We start from the raw sequence: 18,706 nt of genomic DNA, 5'->3' as shown, positions 1-18,706 counted from the left end.
AAGTGTGTTTTCTTCCTGCCCAGGCCCCCCTCTGCTGTTGCTCAGGGCTGTGCTGGGGGAGGTAGTGCTGGCCACAGGCCCTGGAACTCAGCTCTAGTTCTCCTGGGCTGGGCCCCAGGGAAGAGGCTTATGGCAGGGGAGATGCTTAGAGTGCCAAATTCTGTCTTTCTGTAATTATGTCTCCCAGTGGGGGCTGAAGCTCTAGGAGGAGGGGGTCTCCAGGGGGGTTGAGAGCGGGGACAGACAAGGAGTAGATATGTTGGGGTGAGGACTGGGGTCCAGCCATGCTTGGAAGGTTTGGGGGGATGGTGAGCCTGTGTGTGTGCACTTATGAGTCTACATGTGTGTACACGAGGGTGTGTGGTACGTGCGGGGATGGGTCTGTGTATACCCTTGTGTTGGATGTGCATCTGTGGGCATAATTGGGAGTATCAGTGTGCGTATTGGGGTTGCAGTGAGTGAGCTGAAGGCAGGGTCTCTGGATGAGTGTGGACATGCCCATTTGTGTGGCCTGGTTCACCCAGGGAGATGGCCCTGCTTCTCTGGGGGCTGCATATATGTATCTGTGTTACAGATTGCTGTGTGTGGGGGTTGTGGGTGTGTCTGTGAAGGTCTTGCGTGTTGCTGGTGAGTTGGGGTGAGGATGAGCACGTGAATGCACATGTGTGCTTCCACGTCTGTGACTTGTGTGTGTATGTGAGGGGTCAGCCCTTACCCTGGCCCCTCCCTTGGGAACCCTCTGAAGCTCAGTGCCCCACCAGGAGGAGCTCAGTTATTGGACAGTGCTCTTCCTATCACCAAGGAGTGGCAGAGCGGCATTTGGGGACAGCCTGCCTTCCTGCCCAAGCCCCTATGAGCTCCATGCACACTGAGCTCCCTTTATCCACCTGCCCCTGGGAAGGGCATCCAAGTCACTGTGATCATGGGTTCCCTGCATGCCTCTGGACCAGCCATGGCTGCAGCCTTCAGAGACTTCCACCCAAGCAAATCCCCATCCTTGGAGGGGGAACATGGTCTTCTGCCCCCAGCCATGGCTGTGGCCTGGTACCACCCCCTTCCTCCCACCCACCCACTTACAGGCCTGGGTGGTCCTCACCCGGCAGCCCTCGCATGGGTTTCCTTGTGATGAAGCTTTCTGGGGTGTGCTTCATTCATTCATTTACTCATTCATTCATTCATTCATTCATGCACCAAGGGCTCTTGCACTTTGCCAAGCAGAGTGGGTGGAACACATGTGGTTTTGAAGGGATGTTTTTGATGGGATGGTTTTGATGGTGGAGACACCCGAGGTGGTTTCTCTCCATGACCATGGCCCTGGAGTTGACCTGAGATGGGTACTCTGGGCTGCGTCCCCTAAAAAGACCTCAGGCCCTGCAGTCTCCTTGGGCCTGGACATCTCCCTTTGGCTGTGGTGAGGCTGGATTCCCCAGCCCTGTCTTCCCTCTACCCTGCCCTCAACTCACCTAGCTCTTCCGAGGGCCTTCCCATGCAGAGTACCTGTGTCTGGGCCCTAGGCTGTGGTCTGTACTCAGGATACAGCGAACCCCTGAGGTCTTCTGAAACATTGTGGGGAAAGGCCCCTGGTTTTGTCAGATCAGGTCTGAGGCATCCAGCACCAGCTTTTCTAGTTGTTTCTTCATTCATTCATTTGTTCAACAACCATTTTCTTAGCAAATTAATGATCATAATAAAAGCGAAGTAAATATTTTACACTGACCCTAGGTCAGGCCTGCAGTAGGGTGGTGTAGGTCCAAGACACTGAAGTCGCCTTTGGCTCTTTTTGTCACTTCTGTCTGAGTAGAATGCTCTGCATATGTTATTCTGCAACTTTGTTTGTGTGTTCAGCAAAGGCTCGTTAAGCACTTCATGTTCCTATGCTGCTTCAAATGTGGACAAAACACATTTGAAGGGGAGCAGATAAACCAATTTGCAATGACACAACAATGTGTTATTCACCCAGGGTCCTTTAGCATAAGCTCAGGGTGCGGAGGGGGTCCTGGACCCATTCTGGGTGAAAAGAGAAGTCTTCTCAGAAGAGGTAACATTTGAACTGAGTGAAGAATGGAGGGGGTGTTGCAGGTAGAGGAACCAGCACAGGCAAAGGCCTGCAGTTACTGAGGGAACTGTGAGTGTGGGTGGAAAGAGGGAAATAGGAACAGAGAACAGGTGGGATAAAATAGAAATTAATTTAAAAGATGGTGGGATTTAAAATCAACCGTGTCGAGAATTACACTAAATATAAATGGAGTTAAAATTTCAATCTAAAGGTAGAGATTTGTCAGATTAGATGCAAAGAAAAAAAGCAAGACTTAATTGGATGCGATCTATAGGGCCTGGACTTTAAATATAAAGACACAGATAGGTTAAAAGTAAAAAGAAAATGTGCACCATGCAAGAACTCATCATAACATTTCAGAATGATAAACAGGGAGGTGGGAGCTGAGACGGTTGAGTTCCCTGGTGGTTCATCTGGCTGCATAGTTGAGACCTGGGCCTGGCTCCTTGGCCAAGAAATCTGAAGTCCTGCTCCCTTTTCCAGAAGTAAGAGAAGCCCTCTCATCCCAGGAACCAAAGTGGCCTTCAAAAACCTTGGATATTTTGATTCCTAATATCACCCTTCTTTCTTCAAAAAACCCCACAGCCACAGTCCTTCCCTCAGACAGTCAACACCACCTCTGTCCCTGGGGTGTTTCAGGACTATTTGGAATTAGTTGTGAGAGTGAGCTTCACTCTTTGGAACGACTTTTCAAGAAGCTTTGAAGCTTATCATCTCAGTTTTTCTGCCCTCAGCTCCCACAGGCAGCTGGTAATAGCCCCTGTGTATGGAAACCAGCCGTAGGAACCCTTGGGGCCATGTATGCTTAGGGCAGATGAAGAGTTCCTTAGCTACCCTTGAACACTAGAGTTGGCAAGAACAATGTCCCCTGCTCAGCCACATGGTTATTAGGGTGGGTAAATGGATGAGAAAGTTATTGGATGGGTAGAAAGATAGATGGATGAATGGATGGATAGATGTGTATGTAGATGGACAAATGGGTAGACAGATAATAGGTAGGTGGATGGGTAGACGGATGGATGGGTAGATGGATGGGTGGGTGGATGGGTGGATGTGTGGGTGTGCGTATGTGTATGTAGATGAGTGGGTAGATAGGTGAGTGTGTATGTAGATGGATGGTAGACAGAGGATGGAAGGATGGATGAGTAGATGCAGGATGGATGGGTGGGTATGTATGTAGATGGATGGATGGGTAGATGGAGGATGGATGGATGGGTCTATGGGTAGGTATGTATGTAGACGGGTGGATGGGTAGATGGAGGTTGGATGGGTGAGTATGTATGTAGATGGATGGATAGGTAGATGGAGGTTGGATGGGTGGTATGTATATAAATGATTGGATAGATGGAGGATGGATGGGTGGTTGGAGTTGATGGATGGATGGGTAGATGGAGGAGGGATGGGTGGGTCTATGGGTAGGTATGTTTGTAGATGGATGAATGGGTAGATGGAGGATAGATGGATGAGTCTTTGGGTAGGTAAGTATGTAGATGGATGGGTAGATGGAGGTTGGATGGGTGAGTATGTATGTAGATGGATGGATAGGTAGATGGAGGTTGGATGGGTGGTATGTATATAGATGATTGGATAGATGGAGGATGGATGGGTGGTTGGAGTTGGTGGATGGATGGGTAGATGGAGGAGGGATGGATAGGTCTATGGGTAGGTATGTATGTAGATGGATGGATGGGTGGATGGAGGTTGGATGGGTGGGTATGTTGATAGTTGATTGGATAGATGGAGGATGGATGGATGGGTGGAGTAGATGGATGAATGGGTAGATGGAGGATGGATGGGTAGGTATGTATGTAGAGGGATGGATGGGTAGATGGAGGATGGATGGATGGGTCTGTGGGTAGGTATGTATGTAGATGGGAGGGTGGATGGCTGGGTGAATGGATGGGGCATGGGTACTTGGATTTACCCTTCTAAGCAAGGAGGCCTCCCTTTTCTCCCTTAGAGCTTCACCTTGAGATGGGCAGATTTCCCAGATATAGCAGAGGAGCAACTCCCTTGGAATGTAACCTCATTCCCCTTCCCCAGTCTGGTAGAGCTGGATTTAGAGGGAGGTGGGAAGAGAATGGCCTGGGGAAGCAGGAGGGAATTGGAGCCGTTCTGGAAAGTCTTGAGCCTGGCCCCCTAGGAGCTTTTGCTTTCTGCTTTTTCCTATTTCCTTCTTCTCTAAATCTTTTCTTTTTGGTTCCAAACAGAAAAAGACATACCAGTGCATCAAGTGCCAGATGACCTTCGAGAACGAGAGAGAGATCCAAATCCATGTTGCCAACCACATGATTGGTAAGAGAGCATTTCCTCCCAGCCATCCTGGAGCTACTCTTTGGGGTTTGAAATTTGCGGTTCCCATCATCATTTTACCGGCTTTTAGGCCAAAGGACAGAATCACTGCTGCTGTTTCTGAGACAGTGCAAATGGGAGTGCAAATGTCAGAATGGGAGCCCTTTCTCCACCAAGCCATCCTGTTGTAGCTCCACTCACATTGCAAACTTTTGACAGTCTCTTCCATTTCCCAGCATAAATTTCCCTCCATTTCTGAAACAAAGTGCTTTCTAGTTGTCAAGCACTCAGGAGCAATTATGCTTCAATTTTGTGTGTCATGACATTGAATAGATTTAACTGCTCACATTTCCCCACTCAACGTGGTGAATTCCTCAGGCACGTTGTCAAAACAGAACACTTATAAAGTTATTTCGGTACTTTTCCCATTCCTTTTCAAGTGGTTTTGGACTTTGGAAAATTCAGCCTTTCTAGAAGGGCAGCTTGCAAAGTCCTGTAGAGTTCACACACTTGGCACAAGAGACCCGGGAAGCTGTGAGGTCTCCTTTACCTTGGATGGGTGGATGTGGTCTCCTTGGCAGCTAGGGGTGTCCTTGTAGTAGGAGAGGGCACAGCTGGATATTCTGATGGGCATGGAGGGAAGGGGCTGGCCTGGGGTTGGCTGGGGCCTGGAAGAGCTTTAGAAACCTGGTACCCTGGGTCTTTGTTGGACATGTGATCACTTTCTCCAAGACTCTAGTCTGAGCAGTAAAGTTGCAGCCACAGTTTGAATTTCATCTTTACTCCATCTCTGTTTTTCTTCTAGCATCTTTTCATTGTTGTCTTAACAGCCATCAGAGTACTGGTTTACAAAACCCTTTACTGCATACATTTAGAAAACCTCTCATAAGTGAGCAGCTTCATGAATTTTCATGAACTAAACATACTTGTATAACCCACACACAGACCAAGGAACAAAGTATTTCCAGCACCTCAAAAGCTTCCCTCTCAGCCTCCTTCAGGCCCCCCTCTACCACCAACACGTCATCATGATGCTGATGTCTAGTAATATAGGTTGGTTTTGCCTGGTTTGTACTTTATGGAAATAGAATCACAGTTTCTACTCATTTGCACCTGGCATCTTTCACTTTTCACATTATTGCCTCCAGTTGGAGATCATGCCTGTCATTGATGTATAGTAATCTGTCACAGGAACACGCCAGCCACCAGTTATCTGATTCTTGATGAGCCCATTCTGATATAGTGCTGGTACACTCATGAACGTGTCTTCTTTTGTTTTGTTTTTGAGACAGTCTCACCCTGTCACCCAGGCTGGAGTGTAGTGGCAGAATCTCTGCTTACTGCAACCTCTGCCTCCTAGGTTCAAGTGATTCTCCTGCCTCAACCTCCCAGGCAGCGGGGACTTAGAGTCATGTGCCACCATGCCTGGCAAATTTTTTTTGTATTTTTAGTAGAGACAGGGTTTCACTATGTTGGCCAGGCTGATCTCAAACTCCTGACGTCAAGTGATCTGCCCATCTCGGCCTCCCAAAGTGCTGAGATTACAGGTGTGAACACCGCACCCGGCCCCATGTACATGTCTCCTGATGAACATATGTATGTGATTTTACTGTGATTATAGGAATATACAGATAATATATTTTGTGTTTATATATAATATACTGTTATATACTATAGTATTTATATATGTAAATATGTATATAAAATGGGAATATAGGATTTGCATGGACTTGCTGAGTCACAGGTTAAATGATGTTCACCTTTAGTAAATGCTGACAAATACATTTGTGAAGCAGATGTATGAACTTATACCCCCGCTAGTGGTGTATGAGAGTTTCAGTTTGCTCCAAATTTGTACAGTCATTGAGGTTTTGTTTAAGGCTTGCATTGCAAAGGCCATTCTTTAGTGAAGGTGCTCTCAGGGCAGGTTTGGGCCCCCTGGTCCCTACATAGCCACAGCAGTGGCCATGCTCCGTGAGGGTGGGGGCCCAGCTTCCTAGTCCCCCTACCCCCAACCTGTCTGACAACCTCTGCCCCCGTGCCTTGGAGCCAGGCTCCTGCAGCCACTGACCCCCAATCATGTGTGTGGTGGGGCTCACCTGGCGGAGAGTGGGGAGCGGGGGCCCGGGGAAGACCAGTTTGGGGGCCTTGGGAGCTTGGCCTGACAGGGAGATTGGGGGCTTTTTAATTTCTCTGTCTGAGAGCCCCCTGCTGAAGGATAAGAAGGAGCTCTCCCCTGTCCATCACTGGCTGCTGGGAGTCCTTTCACGGAGTGTCAGGGAGGTGAAGATGAAGATATCTAAAAATGTTTGCTTTTGTAGCAGGTGTTAATACGCGTTCCTGTTTGTAAGCATGAAGGGCGCAAGCCTGGCTAATTGGACCGCAGTGATTTCTGAGGCGTTTCTGGCCCCTCCCTCCCCTCTTCTGCCTTTCCTTTTGTGCAGAGCCTGGAAGCTCTGTGTCCTTAGGTGAAAGACGAGGGGGCTGCTCTTAACTAGAGTCCCGGGAAAAGCAAAAGGAGGGTTTGAGGGGCATTTGGGCCTGTGTGTGAGCCGCAGGCCAGGCTTCCACGGGAAGACACCCTGGCTGGGGGCTGGACGGGTCCCCTCACCCGCGCCTGCCCCGCAGCATTGTCAGCTGATCGGGAGCCCAGGAACTCGGGAGTTGGAGGCCTGGGAAGCAGGCAGGAGTGGTTGGCTGGTCCCCAAGTGTGGAGATTTCAGTTCACTGTGGCATGGACCCCTGAGTGAGCCAGACCTCTGGCGGCTGGGCGGTCCCTCTCCCTGTAACCTGCACTCCCCACCTACCTGCCCTCCCCGAGCCTCATCAGCCCAATCAACCAGAGGACTTGACTGAGCACCTATGGCATATCCAGAGCTGCGGCGGTCTCTGTGAGTGATGGGGTACAGGGGGCATGGTCTCTGCCTCAGAGATCATCTCATAGAAGACGCCGCACATATCATGCAGCAAAGAGGTCACATTGGATAAGGATGTTACCAGCTGCTATTGACTCAGCCTTTCTACGTGCCAGGCGCTTTACATAGGCACTTGTTCCCCATCTGACAGATTAGGAACCCGGGGCTTAGAGAGATTTCGTGACTTACCCAAGTCCTTTCAGCCTGAGTAATGGAGGCAGGAAGGACTGAACCACAACTAGGGCCCCTCTGTTGTGTTTGGGGCCCCTACCGGGGTCTGTGGTGGCAGAGACCTCAGGGTTCTCTTCCAGCGGGAGGCTGACGGGTGTGCAGGTAAGCACAGTGCAGTGGTATGGGTGCTCCCAGAGCAGGGCCCCCTGGGCGCTGAAGGATGAAGAGGGGGGATGTTGCCTTCCGATGGAGGGCTGAGCATCAGGAGGAGGCTCTGGAACAATGTGTTGCTGCCAGGCTGCGAGGTGGTGAGCCACCTGCCTGTAGGAGGACTGGGGGTGAGCAGGGCAGGCGAGTCTGGCGGACTGTAGGTGCCTGGCTCGGCTGGGATGGAGGCATCGTGGGGAGTGAGAGTGGGGAGGGGGCTGGGGTGGGCCACAGATCACCTCCGATACCAGGTGGAGGAGTTAGGGTTTGGCCTTCCACTCTGTAGGCCAGGGTCCAACTTTGGGGGCCCCTTGGCTACGATTTATTAGACTTCTCTTGAAAAACCACAAGAGGTGGCAGCCAGGGCGTCACATTCCCGCAAACATCATTTCCGTCATCATCATCATTCCCACCTGGTGTGACTTAGCAGCAGCAGCAGTATCTCCTACGCAAGGCATGCATGCCCAGCCATCATGGTCTTGCTGTTATATGGGGTTGCATGGCTCATTTAAGTCCCCAGCCTGGTCCCTGTGGTTACCTGAGTGTATAACCTTGGACCCTAGTGCTAGGGAGCCATTGAAGGTTTTAGATCAGGGTGTAGCCTGGACTGAGCCTTAGGAAGATGAATGTGGCTGCAGTGTTGAGAGGGAACCAGCTGGGAAGAGAACAAAGACCCACCTGGTATGTCCTGGGCTGAGGGAATGGGGCAGCAGGAGAAGGAGTTGATGGAACTTACATGTGGCTTGTGCTGTGAGTCTGGCCGGCCCTGGTGGCTTGGGAAGCCTGCTGGGGGGATGGTGAGAGGCAGGCACAGCAGGCCTGCTTTGGGGCTGGCTCTGCACTCCCAGTAAATCTGTTGGGGCCCAGTGTCCCTGTGGGTGGCTTCTCCTGCTAAACGGTCCGAGCCCAGAGTGGCTGCCCTGCCGCTGACGGGTAAAAGTCCCCCTTAGTGGCACCAGGGGGACTTGGTGGGTAGAAGTGGCCCTGTTCAGCTCCACAGCCTTCTCATAAACTCAGGGCACTTGGGGGTCTGAGGCAGGCCTCCTCAGGGACCCAGACTGCTGGAGAGCTCCCCTGAGGGTCGGTAAACCGGCCTTTTTATAGCGGGGGGCCTCTGCATGGCTCCGCAGCCCAGAGACGCTGGAGTTGCAATGACTCAGGGACATGTCTCCTTGGAAACATTTTCCTAGCACCCCACTCCTGGCTGCTGCTGAGGGGGAGTGATTTGGATCTGATAGAAAGGCAAGGGTCTTTGGAAACCTTTCAACAGCAGGGTCTCCTTTGAAATTTCCCCTCCCCACGGAGAATGAAGCCCCTTCTCTGGGCCTCCCCTGGCTTTTGAAATGGCTTGGACACTCCCTCCCTCCCTGAGAAGGCGCATGAAGAACTTGGAGCAGCCCAGAGCTCTGTGCTATGGCCTCCTGCTGGGGTGACCTGGCTCCGCCCAGCCACCTCTTCCCCACCTCCCCTTCATCCCCTCACCCCCTCCCAGGACTCTGGGAGGATGGCCCCCAGGTCTGCTGCCCCAGGAAATGGCTCTGCAGGAGGCCCTCGCCTTGGGCTCCCTGGGAGCAGGGGGCTGCTGAAGGAGGGAGAAGGAGGCTTGTGTGGGGCCTGGCCCAGAGGCAGCGGGCCCCCCATGGCTGGGAAGGGAGGAGCATCGGCTTGCCCACATGTGTTGAACATAGATGTACAATGTGCTTACACTGCCCTCCTGGGGCACACGGGACCTCACCCTGGGTTGCCGGGCCTGAGGCTGGAGACCCCCAGGAAGCCAATTTGCTGGAGAGGCCTTACTTTTAGTTCCTTTCGGGTGGGGATGGCTGGATAAGGGGTCTGAGAACTTGTCCTTGAGATAACAAACTTGCCGTGACCCAGGTTGGCCCCAAGGGAGTGACTCAGCCTCTGGGCCCCTGGACATCCTCACGCAGGGCCTCACAGGCCCCATGGGGGAGCCCCGGGGAGGGTCAGGTCTGGGAAGGGATGGTCCTCAGGGAATCTTGTCAGGAACGCTTGCCCTTGCTGTCCTTGGAAAGTGGCTGTGGACTCTCTGGCGGGAAGCCAGGCCAGAGCCAGGCCTGTCCCGGTGGGGCATTAGTCATTCTGGAGGCCTGCTTTGCATGCTCACGCTGGCCCTTTTCCCTGGTTGCCTTCAAGGGCTGGGCTCTGCTGACAGGGGCAAATAAATGGGGGAGGAAGGGGATGTTTGGAAGATAAACCCCTCCTGCCTTCTGCCCAGGCCCTTAAAGTGCCCCCACTGCCAGCCTCTGTCCTTGCGTGCCCTCCAGTCCCCAGCCCTTGCCCCTCACTGTGGTAGGACCGGCCCTGGCCCACCTGGAGGCAGGTGTGTGTGTGTGTGTGTGTGTGTGTGTGTGTGTGTGTGTAAAAGAGAGAGAGAGAGAAGGAGAGAGGAAGACAGAGAGGGTTTTTCTACCATCCAAGTCTTTATGAAGCACATCCCTGGAGATACTTTCAAACTGCCTCACAGATTCAGGGCCCAGCAGTTCAAGCTGCCATTTGGACCCTGGTCCCGTGCGGAAGGTCCGGCCTGTAGCATTTTTGAGGGGAAGGAATCACTGGTCCAAGGAGGATGGTCTACAGTAGAAGTCAGAGTCTCGCTCCAGCTCCAGGGAAATACAAAAAAACCTCAAATAGAACCACAGAGGAAAAACTCATGAATAGGAAAAGAAAAAGGGGTTCCCGTCTCCCTTCTGCCAGGATCACGTGTTGCTGAGCCGGGCTGTGTCAGGCTCTATGGTGCTTTTGATTCAGGTAACACCAGACCCAAAACATCTGTCTAACCTTAATATGTGATAAAACTGTCTCCCTCTCCCCCCGGAGATCATATTTCAGGTTCTGGAACTGCTCTGTCAGAGTAACAAGCCTGTACAGCAAGCCTATAATCCAATTCTTTTTTATTCTTTTTTTTTCCTTGCCAAACCCCCAAACTAGGGCATAGTCACTTCCCCTTCAACAGTCCTCCTGGGTGACAGAACCAGCCCAAAGCACTCGGTTTCCCTGACTTTGAATCCCATTGGTTCATTTGAGGAAGCTGTTTAGGTCTATGGAGAATCCATCAGTTATGAATTTTAAAATAGTGGAAATTTTCTTGTTTTCATGAATTCCTTTTGTATGTCTATTTTTTTTTTCTTTTGGAGGAAAGGCCTCTGTGGTTGAGGTTTTTTCTAATCATAACCTCATACCTTCATGTTTAGTAAACACGATTAAAATCCTTGGTGGGCTCTGCGAGGGGCCGCTAACCCAGCTCTGGAGATGGTCACCTACAAGTTCAATGTAATGTCACAAGTCTAAGATATGGGCGCTCAGAGAACAGTCATGTTGCCCAATCTGGGTATTCCAGGAACACTTTCTGGAAGAGGTTGCACCTAATCAGGGTCTCAGAGTATGAGAAGTAAGGTGGGAGGCAAATTTCAGGCAAAGAAACAAGTACAAGCCATTACAGAGAAAAGAGGTCCATGTAGTATGCAGGGACGCTGTAGACAATTCAGTACTGCAACAGAACCGACTGTGAGGCAGGAGGGGTGAGGTAAAGTAGGTGAGAGAAGGTGAGGATTTTGGATAGGAGGGTATGGGCTGGAGAAACATTTAAGAGACAAAACCAGCAGGATTTGGCTATTGAGTGGACATGGGAGGGGAAGAAGTTAGGAAGACTCAGAGGTCTCAGGTGACCAGGTTTTGGTTGATAGGTGGCAGATGGTACCATGCCAGAGGAAGAGCTCTAAGGGACTGGCAAAGAAGACAGTGATGCTAGCAGTGGTTTAGGTATCAGTCCATTCTCACACTGCTGGTAAGATATACCTGAGACTGGGTGATTTATAAAGGAAAGGTTTAATTGACTTACAGTTCTTCAGGGCTGGAGAGGTCTCAGGAAACTTACAATTATGGTGGAAGGGGAAGCAGGCATGTCTTACATGGCGGCAGGGGAGAGAGACGAGAAAGCGAAGGGGAAGAGCACCTTGTGAAACCATCAGATTTTGTGAGAACTCACTCATGAGAACAGCACGGGAGAAACCACCTCCATGATTCAATCACCTTTCTTCCTCGACATCGTGGGGATTACAGGTCTCTCCTTCCACACGTTTGGATTACAATTCGAGATGAGATTTGGGTGGGGACACAGAACTAAACCGTATCGATCAATACCATCCACTGAGGCTCCCTAAGCACCAGGCCCTTCTTTCAATGTCTGCAGGTGTTATCACATTTCACTCTCACAACAGCCTGTGAGACATGCTGTCATTACTCTCCTTTTATCCATGGGGAGTGTCATGCCCAATGTCGGTAAGTTTCAGGGTAAGGATGTGAACTCAGGCAGTGTGACTCAGAGCCTGCACCCTTAACCCCTGCACCTGAAGGCTCATCACGCTTGGTGGGCTTGAGTGTTCGTGATAATGTGGGCTCACACAAGATGCCCATGGAGATCTGAGTGTTGGTGTCTGGCCAGCAGGGCCCATCTGGGGGCATCATCATAGATGGTGAGAACATTTGGGAGGAGCCTGGAGAGTGAGGATCATGGGGTTACTGGTGCTGAAGGAGCAGTGTTTCCAGGAATATCAGTTGGGCGCCGTGTGAAAAGTGCCCTGGGAGGGAGGCTGAAGAGGGTCTGTGGGGCTCAGCAACAAGTGTCCATTGTGTCCTGGGTGTAAGCAGGGTCAGTGGTGTCCCACGGAAGGGGTCAGGAGGAGATGGGAGGCCAGCAGTGTCAATGGACTTTCTGGGTTCCAGGCTGGGAGGGGAGAGAGAGAAGCAGGAAGGGGAGGGCTCCAAAGGTCACAGAAAGTGTTTAAGAGGAAGAGACCAAAGTGTGTTTCTAGGTTAGGGAGAGAGAGCCAGCAGGGAGCGGAAGAGGAAGGATAGAAGTGAGGGAGGTGCTGATGGAGCCGGTCCTCCAGGGGGCCAGCACTGGAGCCCTGGCACCATCTTGCTTGAGCTGGCTCATAAACATGTCCTTCTCTCTGTCAGGTCACATGGGCTTGGTGGCCTGGATTGTTGAACTGACTTTGCTGAGCATTCTTTGATATCATTTGGCTGCTTGGCAGCAGCTGATACATGAACAATTTCCCTCATACCTGCTTCTGGGTGAGCCTTACTATAATAAGAGCAGACAACAAGGGACCTGTGGCCAGTGGCCCCAGAGCTTGGTCCCCTCTGTCCTGAGCACCCAGTGGGCTTCAGAGCCTCAGACCTGGCCTTGGATCCTTGGGGCCCAGTGGGGAGAAAGTGGAAGGCCTTCTCTTATGCCTCTGAAGGAGCCAGGGTGCCCCTCAATGGCTGTTCAGTCCTGGAAGTGTCCTGCGTGGTGTGATTCCCAGCTCACCTATTTGGGGAAACTGAGGTGAGGAGAAGGGAAGTGATCCCCAGAGATGCATGGCAAGCTGTGAGCCTGGGTTAGAGTGAGAATCTGACATCACTGATAGGAGCATTTTCTAAACAGAGAGTCTGAGAGAAGTTACTGGTTCAAGTTTATCCTATAGGTTTTAATCATCAACAGTTTGCTTAGCCTGCTGCAGGTGTGAATGTTAATGGGCAATAGAGTGTGCAAGCATGTGTGCACATGCACTGAATGTGGAACCCAACAGGGAAAAACAGCAGTTAAGAGCACAGGCTCTGCCGTCAGAAGGCTCCGGCTCCAGCTGCGTCTGTTCGTGGCTATTATGCCATCTTCCTATACATCAGCTCCTCATCTATAGAATATCTTCAGCTTAACATAGTAGTTTAGGCACGACCCTTTTGGTGGCAAGTCAGAAATCCAACTCACACTGACTAAAGCGTAAAAAATCTACTACTGGTTAGGCATAAAAAAATTTGCTATTGGTTTATGTAACAGAAAAATCTAGAGATATATTAGCAGGTTTCAGGCATGGCTGGCTCCAGGTGCTCCAGCAAAATCATCATCAGTTTCTCCCTCTCTCATCTCTCAGCTCGGCTTCCTTCTTTGTCGCCTTTGTTCTCAAATGGGCTCCGCAGTGCAAGATAGCAGCCAGTAGCAGAGAGGGCCATGTGCTTCCTCATCTGCAGTGAAGGTCTAGGAATGAGGCTCGCTGGCCTCAGGAGCGTCCCGAAGCTGTCCATGAGCCGAGTGTTATGGCCAGGGAGGTGGAGCTGGTTGTTGGTCAGGCCGGTGACCCTTGCCCTTCCTGGGGGTCCACCCCCCAACAGTGGGAGTAGGAAGGTTGTTCTTGAAAAATAAAAAAGAGGGCTTTTATTTCCATAAGAAGGGGCAGCACAAACACTGCAGCTTTTTGGGAGGCCAAGGCAGGCGGATCACAAGGTCAGCAGATCGAGACCATTGGCCAACACGGTGAAACTTGGTCTCTACTAAAATAGAAAAATTAGCCAGGCATGGTGGCGTGCGCCTGTAGTCCCAGCTACTCGGGAGGCTGTGGCAGGGGAATCACTTGAACTCAGTAGGCAGAGGTTGCAGTGAGCTGGGATCACGCCATTGCACTCCAGCCTGGGTGACAGAGTGAAACTCTGTCCCAAAAAAAACAAAACAAAACAAAACAGTGCAGCTCAGCACACCTACCGGTTGGCACTGTTTAGAGGATAAAATGAGTTAAAATGTATGAAAAGGTCCCAGCACACTGCCTGGCACAGGTAACTTCTGAATAAATGGTATATATCAATATCGCATTAGTGTTAATAATGATGATGATAATGGAGTCCCAGTGTAGAGGAAAAACTGAACCCCTCTGTGGCCATGCTAAGCCTACATCCCAGATGTCAGCACTCAGCATCTCCGAGGACACTCCTGAGGGCTTCCTGGAGGAAGACGAATGGCCCTCTCTCTCTGTCTTGTCAAGACTCCAAGGGGTTGGGCCTGGAGGACAGAGCCAGAAGGAGTAGCTCCAGTCAAACTGATTTTTCATTTCCTCCTTTTTCATTTCATTTCATTCATTCAGTTTTCTTTTTTTTAATTTTTAATTTGTATGGGTACATAGTAGGTACATATATTTCTGGAGTACATGAGATCTTTTGATATAAGCATGCAATATATAATAGTCACATCAGGGTAATTGGGGCACCCATCACCTGAAGCATTTATTCTTTCTTTGTGCTACAAACAGTCCAATTATACTCTTTTAGTTATTTTAAAATGTACAATAAATGATAGTTGACTGTAGTCACCCTGTTGTGCTACCAAGTGCTAGATCTTATTGATTCTGTCAAATGATTTTTTTTCTTTTTTTTTCCTTTTTCTTTTCTTTATTTTTTTTTCTTAATTTATTTTATTGCATTTTAGGTTTTGGGGTACATGTGAAGAACATGCAAGATTGTTGCATAGGTACACACGTGGCAGTGTGATGTGCTGCCTTCCTCCCCATCACCTACATCTGGCATCTCTCCCCTTGCTATCTTTCCCCAACTCCCCACCCCGCACCGTTCCTCCCCTATTTCCCCCCAACAGACCGCAGTGTGTAGTGCTCCCCTCCCTGTGTCCATGTGTTCTCATTGTTCAACACTCGCCTATGAGTGAGAACATGCAGTGTTTGATCTTCTGCTCTTCTGTCAGTTTGCTGAGAATGATGGTTTCCAGGTTCATCCATGTCCCTACAAAGGACACAAACTCATCATTTTTGATGGCTGCATAATATTCCATGGTGTATATGTGCCACATTTTCCCTGTCCAGTCTATCATCGATTTTTGTATCCACTAACCATTCCCACTTGCCCCCCTGCCACCACCCTTCCCAGCATCTCCTGACTATTACTCTGCTCTCTATCTCCATGAGTTCAATTGTTTTCAAATTTAGCTCCACAAATGAGTGAGAACATGGGACATTTGTTGTTCTGTGCCTGGCTTATTCCACTTTACGGAATGTCCTCCAGTTCCAAGTTATTTTTCTTTCTTGAGCACCCACTATGTGCCAGGCACTAAGCATGAGTGTTGCAGCAGGCAGAACAGTCTTTGCCATGCTGTCCCGGCGTGTAGAGTCTGGTGGGAGCAGACAGGTATTCACCAAGAGAACTGTAAGAGCTCCTGATTGTGTCCGATAGTGATGGGTACCATGCAGAAGAGAAGGGTGGGTCCTGGGTGTGTGTGGGAGCAAGGTGAAAACAGAAGGTGTGCAGCACCCTCCATGGGAGGTGACTTGGAGGTTGAGAACATAATCTCATCAGAGAGCATTTTTGGTTTTGGTCAAGTGCATGGCTGCCCACCAACCTGGACATGTGAGCCCACTGCTCAGCACATCCTTTCCCTGTAGCAGGTGGTGGGGTGGGGAGACCATTTGGGTGGAGCCAGATTGTGGCGACAGAGGCTCAGGGGTTGGCCTGGGGTTAATTGGGTGATGTTCCTGGTGCCTAGAGGAGCCCCTTGGTCAGGCTGCCAGGCACCCGTTACTGAGACTCAAGCATCCACTCTTTTGACCTCTAGATTCTGCCTGATTGCCCTACACAGGGTCATTTCACCAGCAGCTCAGGGACTTCAGGCCTCCCAGCTTGTGCCTGCCTCCTGGCCCCATGTGGCACTGCCCAGCCTGCATGCCTTCCTGGTCCTCTGGCATCCCTTTGCTCATTCTCTATTACTTCTCCCTGTTTCCACCCTGCCTTTTTCAGCCCACTATCCCTGGGGACTCCAGACCCCTCCTGTCCCATCCTTCCCCTCTAGGTGTCCAGATTTAGCCACTAAAAATACAGGCTAATTAAGTTTGAATTTCAAATAAACAGCCAATACATTTTTAGTCAAAATGTGTCTCCATTCATTTGCATGGGACATACTCTACTAAAACATTATTTCTTATCTGAAATTTACAATTGTCTGCTGTCCTGCATTTTACCTGGCAACCCTGTAGCCTCCCCACTGTCCCGGTGCCTCAAGCCAGTCAGCTTGGGAAGAACGGTGGTGCTCATTCCCCCATTCCTCACACCCAGCCTTTAATTGTTTTTTGTTTGTTTGTTTTGTGACAGAGTTTTGCCTCCCAGGTTCAAGTGATTCTCCTGCCTCTGCCTCCCAAGTGACTGGGATTACAGGCATGCACCACCACACCTGGCTAATTTTTTGTATTATTAGTAGAGATGGGGTTTCATCATGTTGGCCAGGCTGATCTTGAACTCCTGACCTCAGGTGATCCACCTGTCTGGGCTTCCCAAAGTGCTGGGATTACCTGTGTGAGCCACCACGCTCAGCCCATTCCCCACCGTTTAAAAGCCCCTTCATGGCCTTTTATTTGTTCTTTAAGCATTTTTAGCTTAAAGAAAATAAAGTTTTTATTTTGAGATAATTGCATATTTACATAGAAGTTCTCTGTACACTTTACCCAGTTTCTCCCAATGGTAACATCTTGCAAAACTAAAGTACAATATCACAACCAGGATATTGACATGGATACAGTCAAGCTATGGAACATTTCCACTGCCACAAGAATCCCTCCTGTTGCCCTTTTATAGCCATAGACACTTCCCTTCTGCCAGCCCTTCCATAACCCTTGGAAGCCACTACTCTCTTCTCTGTTTCTATAATTTTGTCATTTTCAAGACTGTTATATAAATGGAATTATATATAAGTTTCGTTATTTTGGGGGTAAATTCCCAGGAGTGCAATTGCTAGGTCTGTAGTACTTGCATGTCTGACTTTTTAAGAAATTGCCAAAAAGAGTGGCTGTGCCATTTTACATTCCCACCAGCAATGTAGGAAAGATCAAATTTCTCTACATCCTCACCAGCTTCTGTTCTGTCACTATTATTTTTTTTTTAATTTTAGCCAATCTGATAATTGCATCATGATATCTAATGTAGTTTTAGTTTGCATTTCCCTAATGGCTAATGATGTTGAACATCTTTTCATGGGCTTGTTTGCCAGCCATTTTTCCTCTTTGATGAAATGTTCCTTCATATATTTTGCCCATTATCTAATTGGATCATTTGCGTTTTACAGTTTAGTTTTGAGAGTTCTTTATGTATTCTGAGTACTAATCCTTTATTAGATAGACACGTGGTTAGCAAATACTTTTCCCAGTCTGGAGCTTGTCATTTTATCTTAAGAGGAGCTTTTGCAGAGTAAAAGTTTTTAATTTTGTTTAATTGGATTTGCCAGATTTTCCTCTACTGATTACACCTTCGGTGCAAAGATTTTCTCTTATCTTTTTTCCAGAAAATTTTATAGTTTTATATTTCACATCTTAGGCCATGAACCATTTTGAGTTAATTTTTGTATAGGTTATAAGAGTTAGGTGTGGTTTTTTGTTTTTGTTTTTATTGTTGCCTGTGAACATCCGGTTGATTCTGTATCATTTGATGAAAAGTCTGTCATTCTTCTGTTGAGTTGCTTTGTTTGTTTGTTTACTTTAGAGACAGGATCTCACTCTGTCACCCAGGCTGGAAGGCAGTAGCATGATCTTAGCTCACTGCAACCTTGAACTCTTGGACTCAAGCAATCCTCCTGCCTCAGCACCAACTCCCCCTCGAACAAAGTAGCTAGGACTATGGGCATAGGCCACTACATCCAGCTAATTTTTAATTTTTTTTGTGGAGGCAGGATCTCATTATATATGCCCAGCTGGTCTTGAACTCCTGGCTTCAAGCAGTGTTCTTGCCTCAGCTTTCCAATGCACTGGGATTACAGACATGAGCCACATTGTCCAGCGTCTCTATTGAATTGTTGCACCTTTGTCAGATACCAGCCGGGCATATTTTTATGGGTCTGTTTCTGGGTTCCACTGATATATGTGCCTGTCCCTCTGCCAAATACAATATAGTCTTGATTACTATAGCTATAGGATAAGTCTTGGAATTGAATAAACTGATTTCTTCTTTATTGATAGTCTTTTTAAAAATTGTTGTTATTTAGCTCTTTTTGCCTTTCCTTATATATCTTAGAAAAATCTTGTCTATAACTATAAAAATTCTTGCTGTAATTTTGACTGGAATCATGTTAAATGTGTATATAGATTTGGGGAGAGATTATGTCTTTACTATGTTGAGTCTTCTAATCCATTAACATGGTATGTCCCTCCATTTATTTAGATCTGTGATTTCTTCCTTTTCTTTTCTTTTTTTTTTTTTTTTTAAGTTTTCAACATCCTAATTTGGTATAGGTTTTGGT

At 48.9% G+C, this 18,706-nt stretch overlaps 1 protein-coding gene across 5 annotated transcripts in view; it reads left to right on the top strand.

Moving 5' to 3' along the window:
- The window catches only part of ZNF423 (zinc finger protein 423), a 359,366-nt gene that overhangs the window by 218,553 nt on the left and 122,107 nt on the right, over positions 1 to 18,706 (top strand). For all 5 annotated transcript variants that reach the window (XM_032255644.1, XM_032255643.1, XM_032255647.1 and 2 more), the window contains one exon: positions 4,267 to 4,351. In XM_032255644.1, the coding sequence (XP_032111535.1) occupies positions 4,267 to 4,351 (85 nt within the window). The remainder of the gene's footprint in view (positions 1 to 4,266; positions 4,352 to 18,706) is intronic.

Source organism: Sapajus apella, unplaced genomic scaffold (genome assembly GCF_009761245.1).
Source record: "Sapajus apella isolate SASKATOON/1434 unplaced genomic scaffold, GSC_monkey_1.0 scaffold90, whole genome shotgun sequence".
Classification (NCBI taxonomy): Eukaryota; Metazoa; Chordata; class Mammalia; order Primates; family Cebidae; genus Sapajus; species Sapajus apella.
This window is presented reverse-complemented; position numbering and strand designations above follow the sequence as displayed.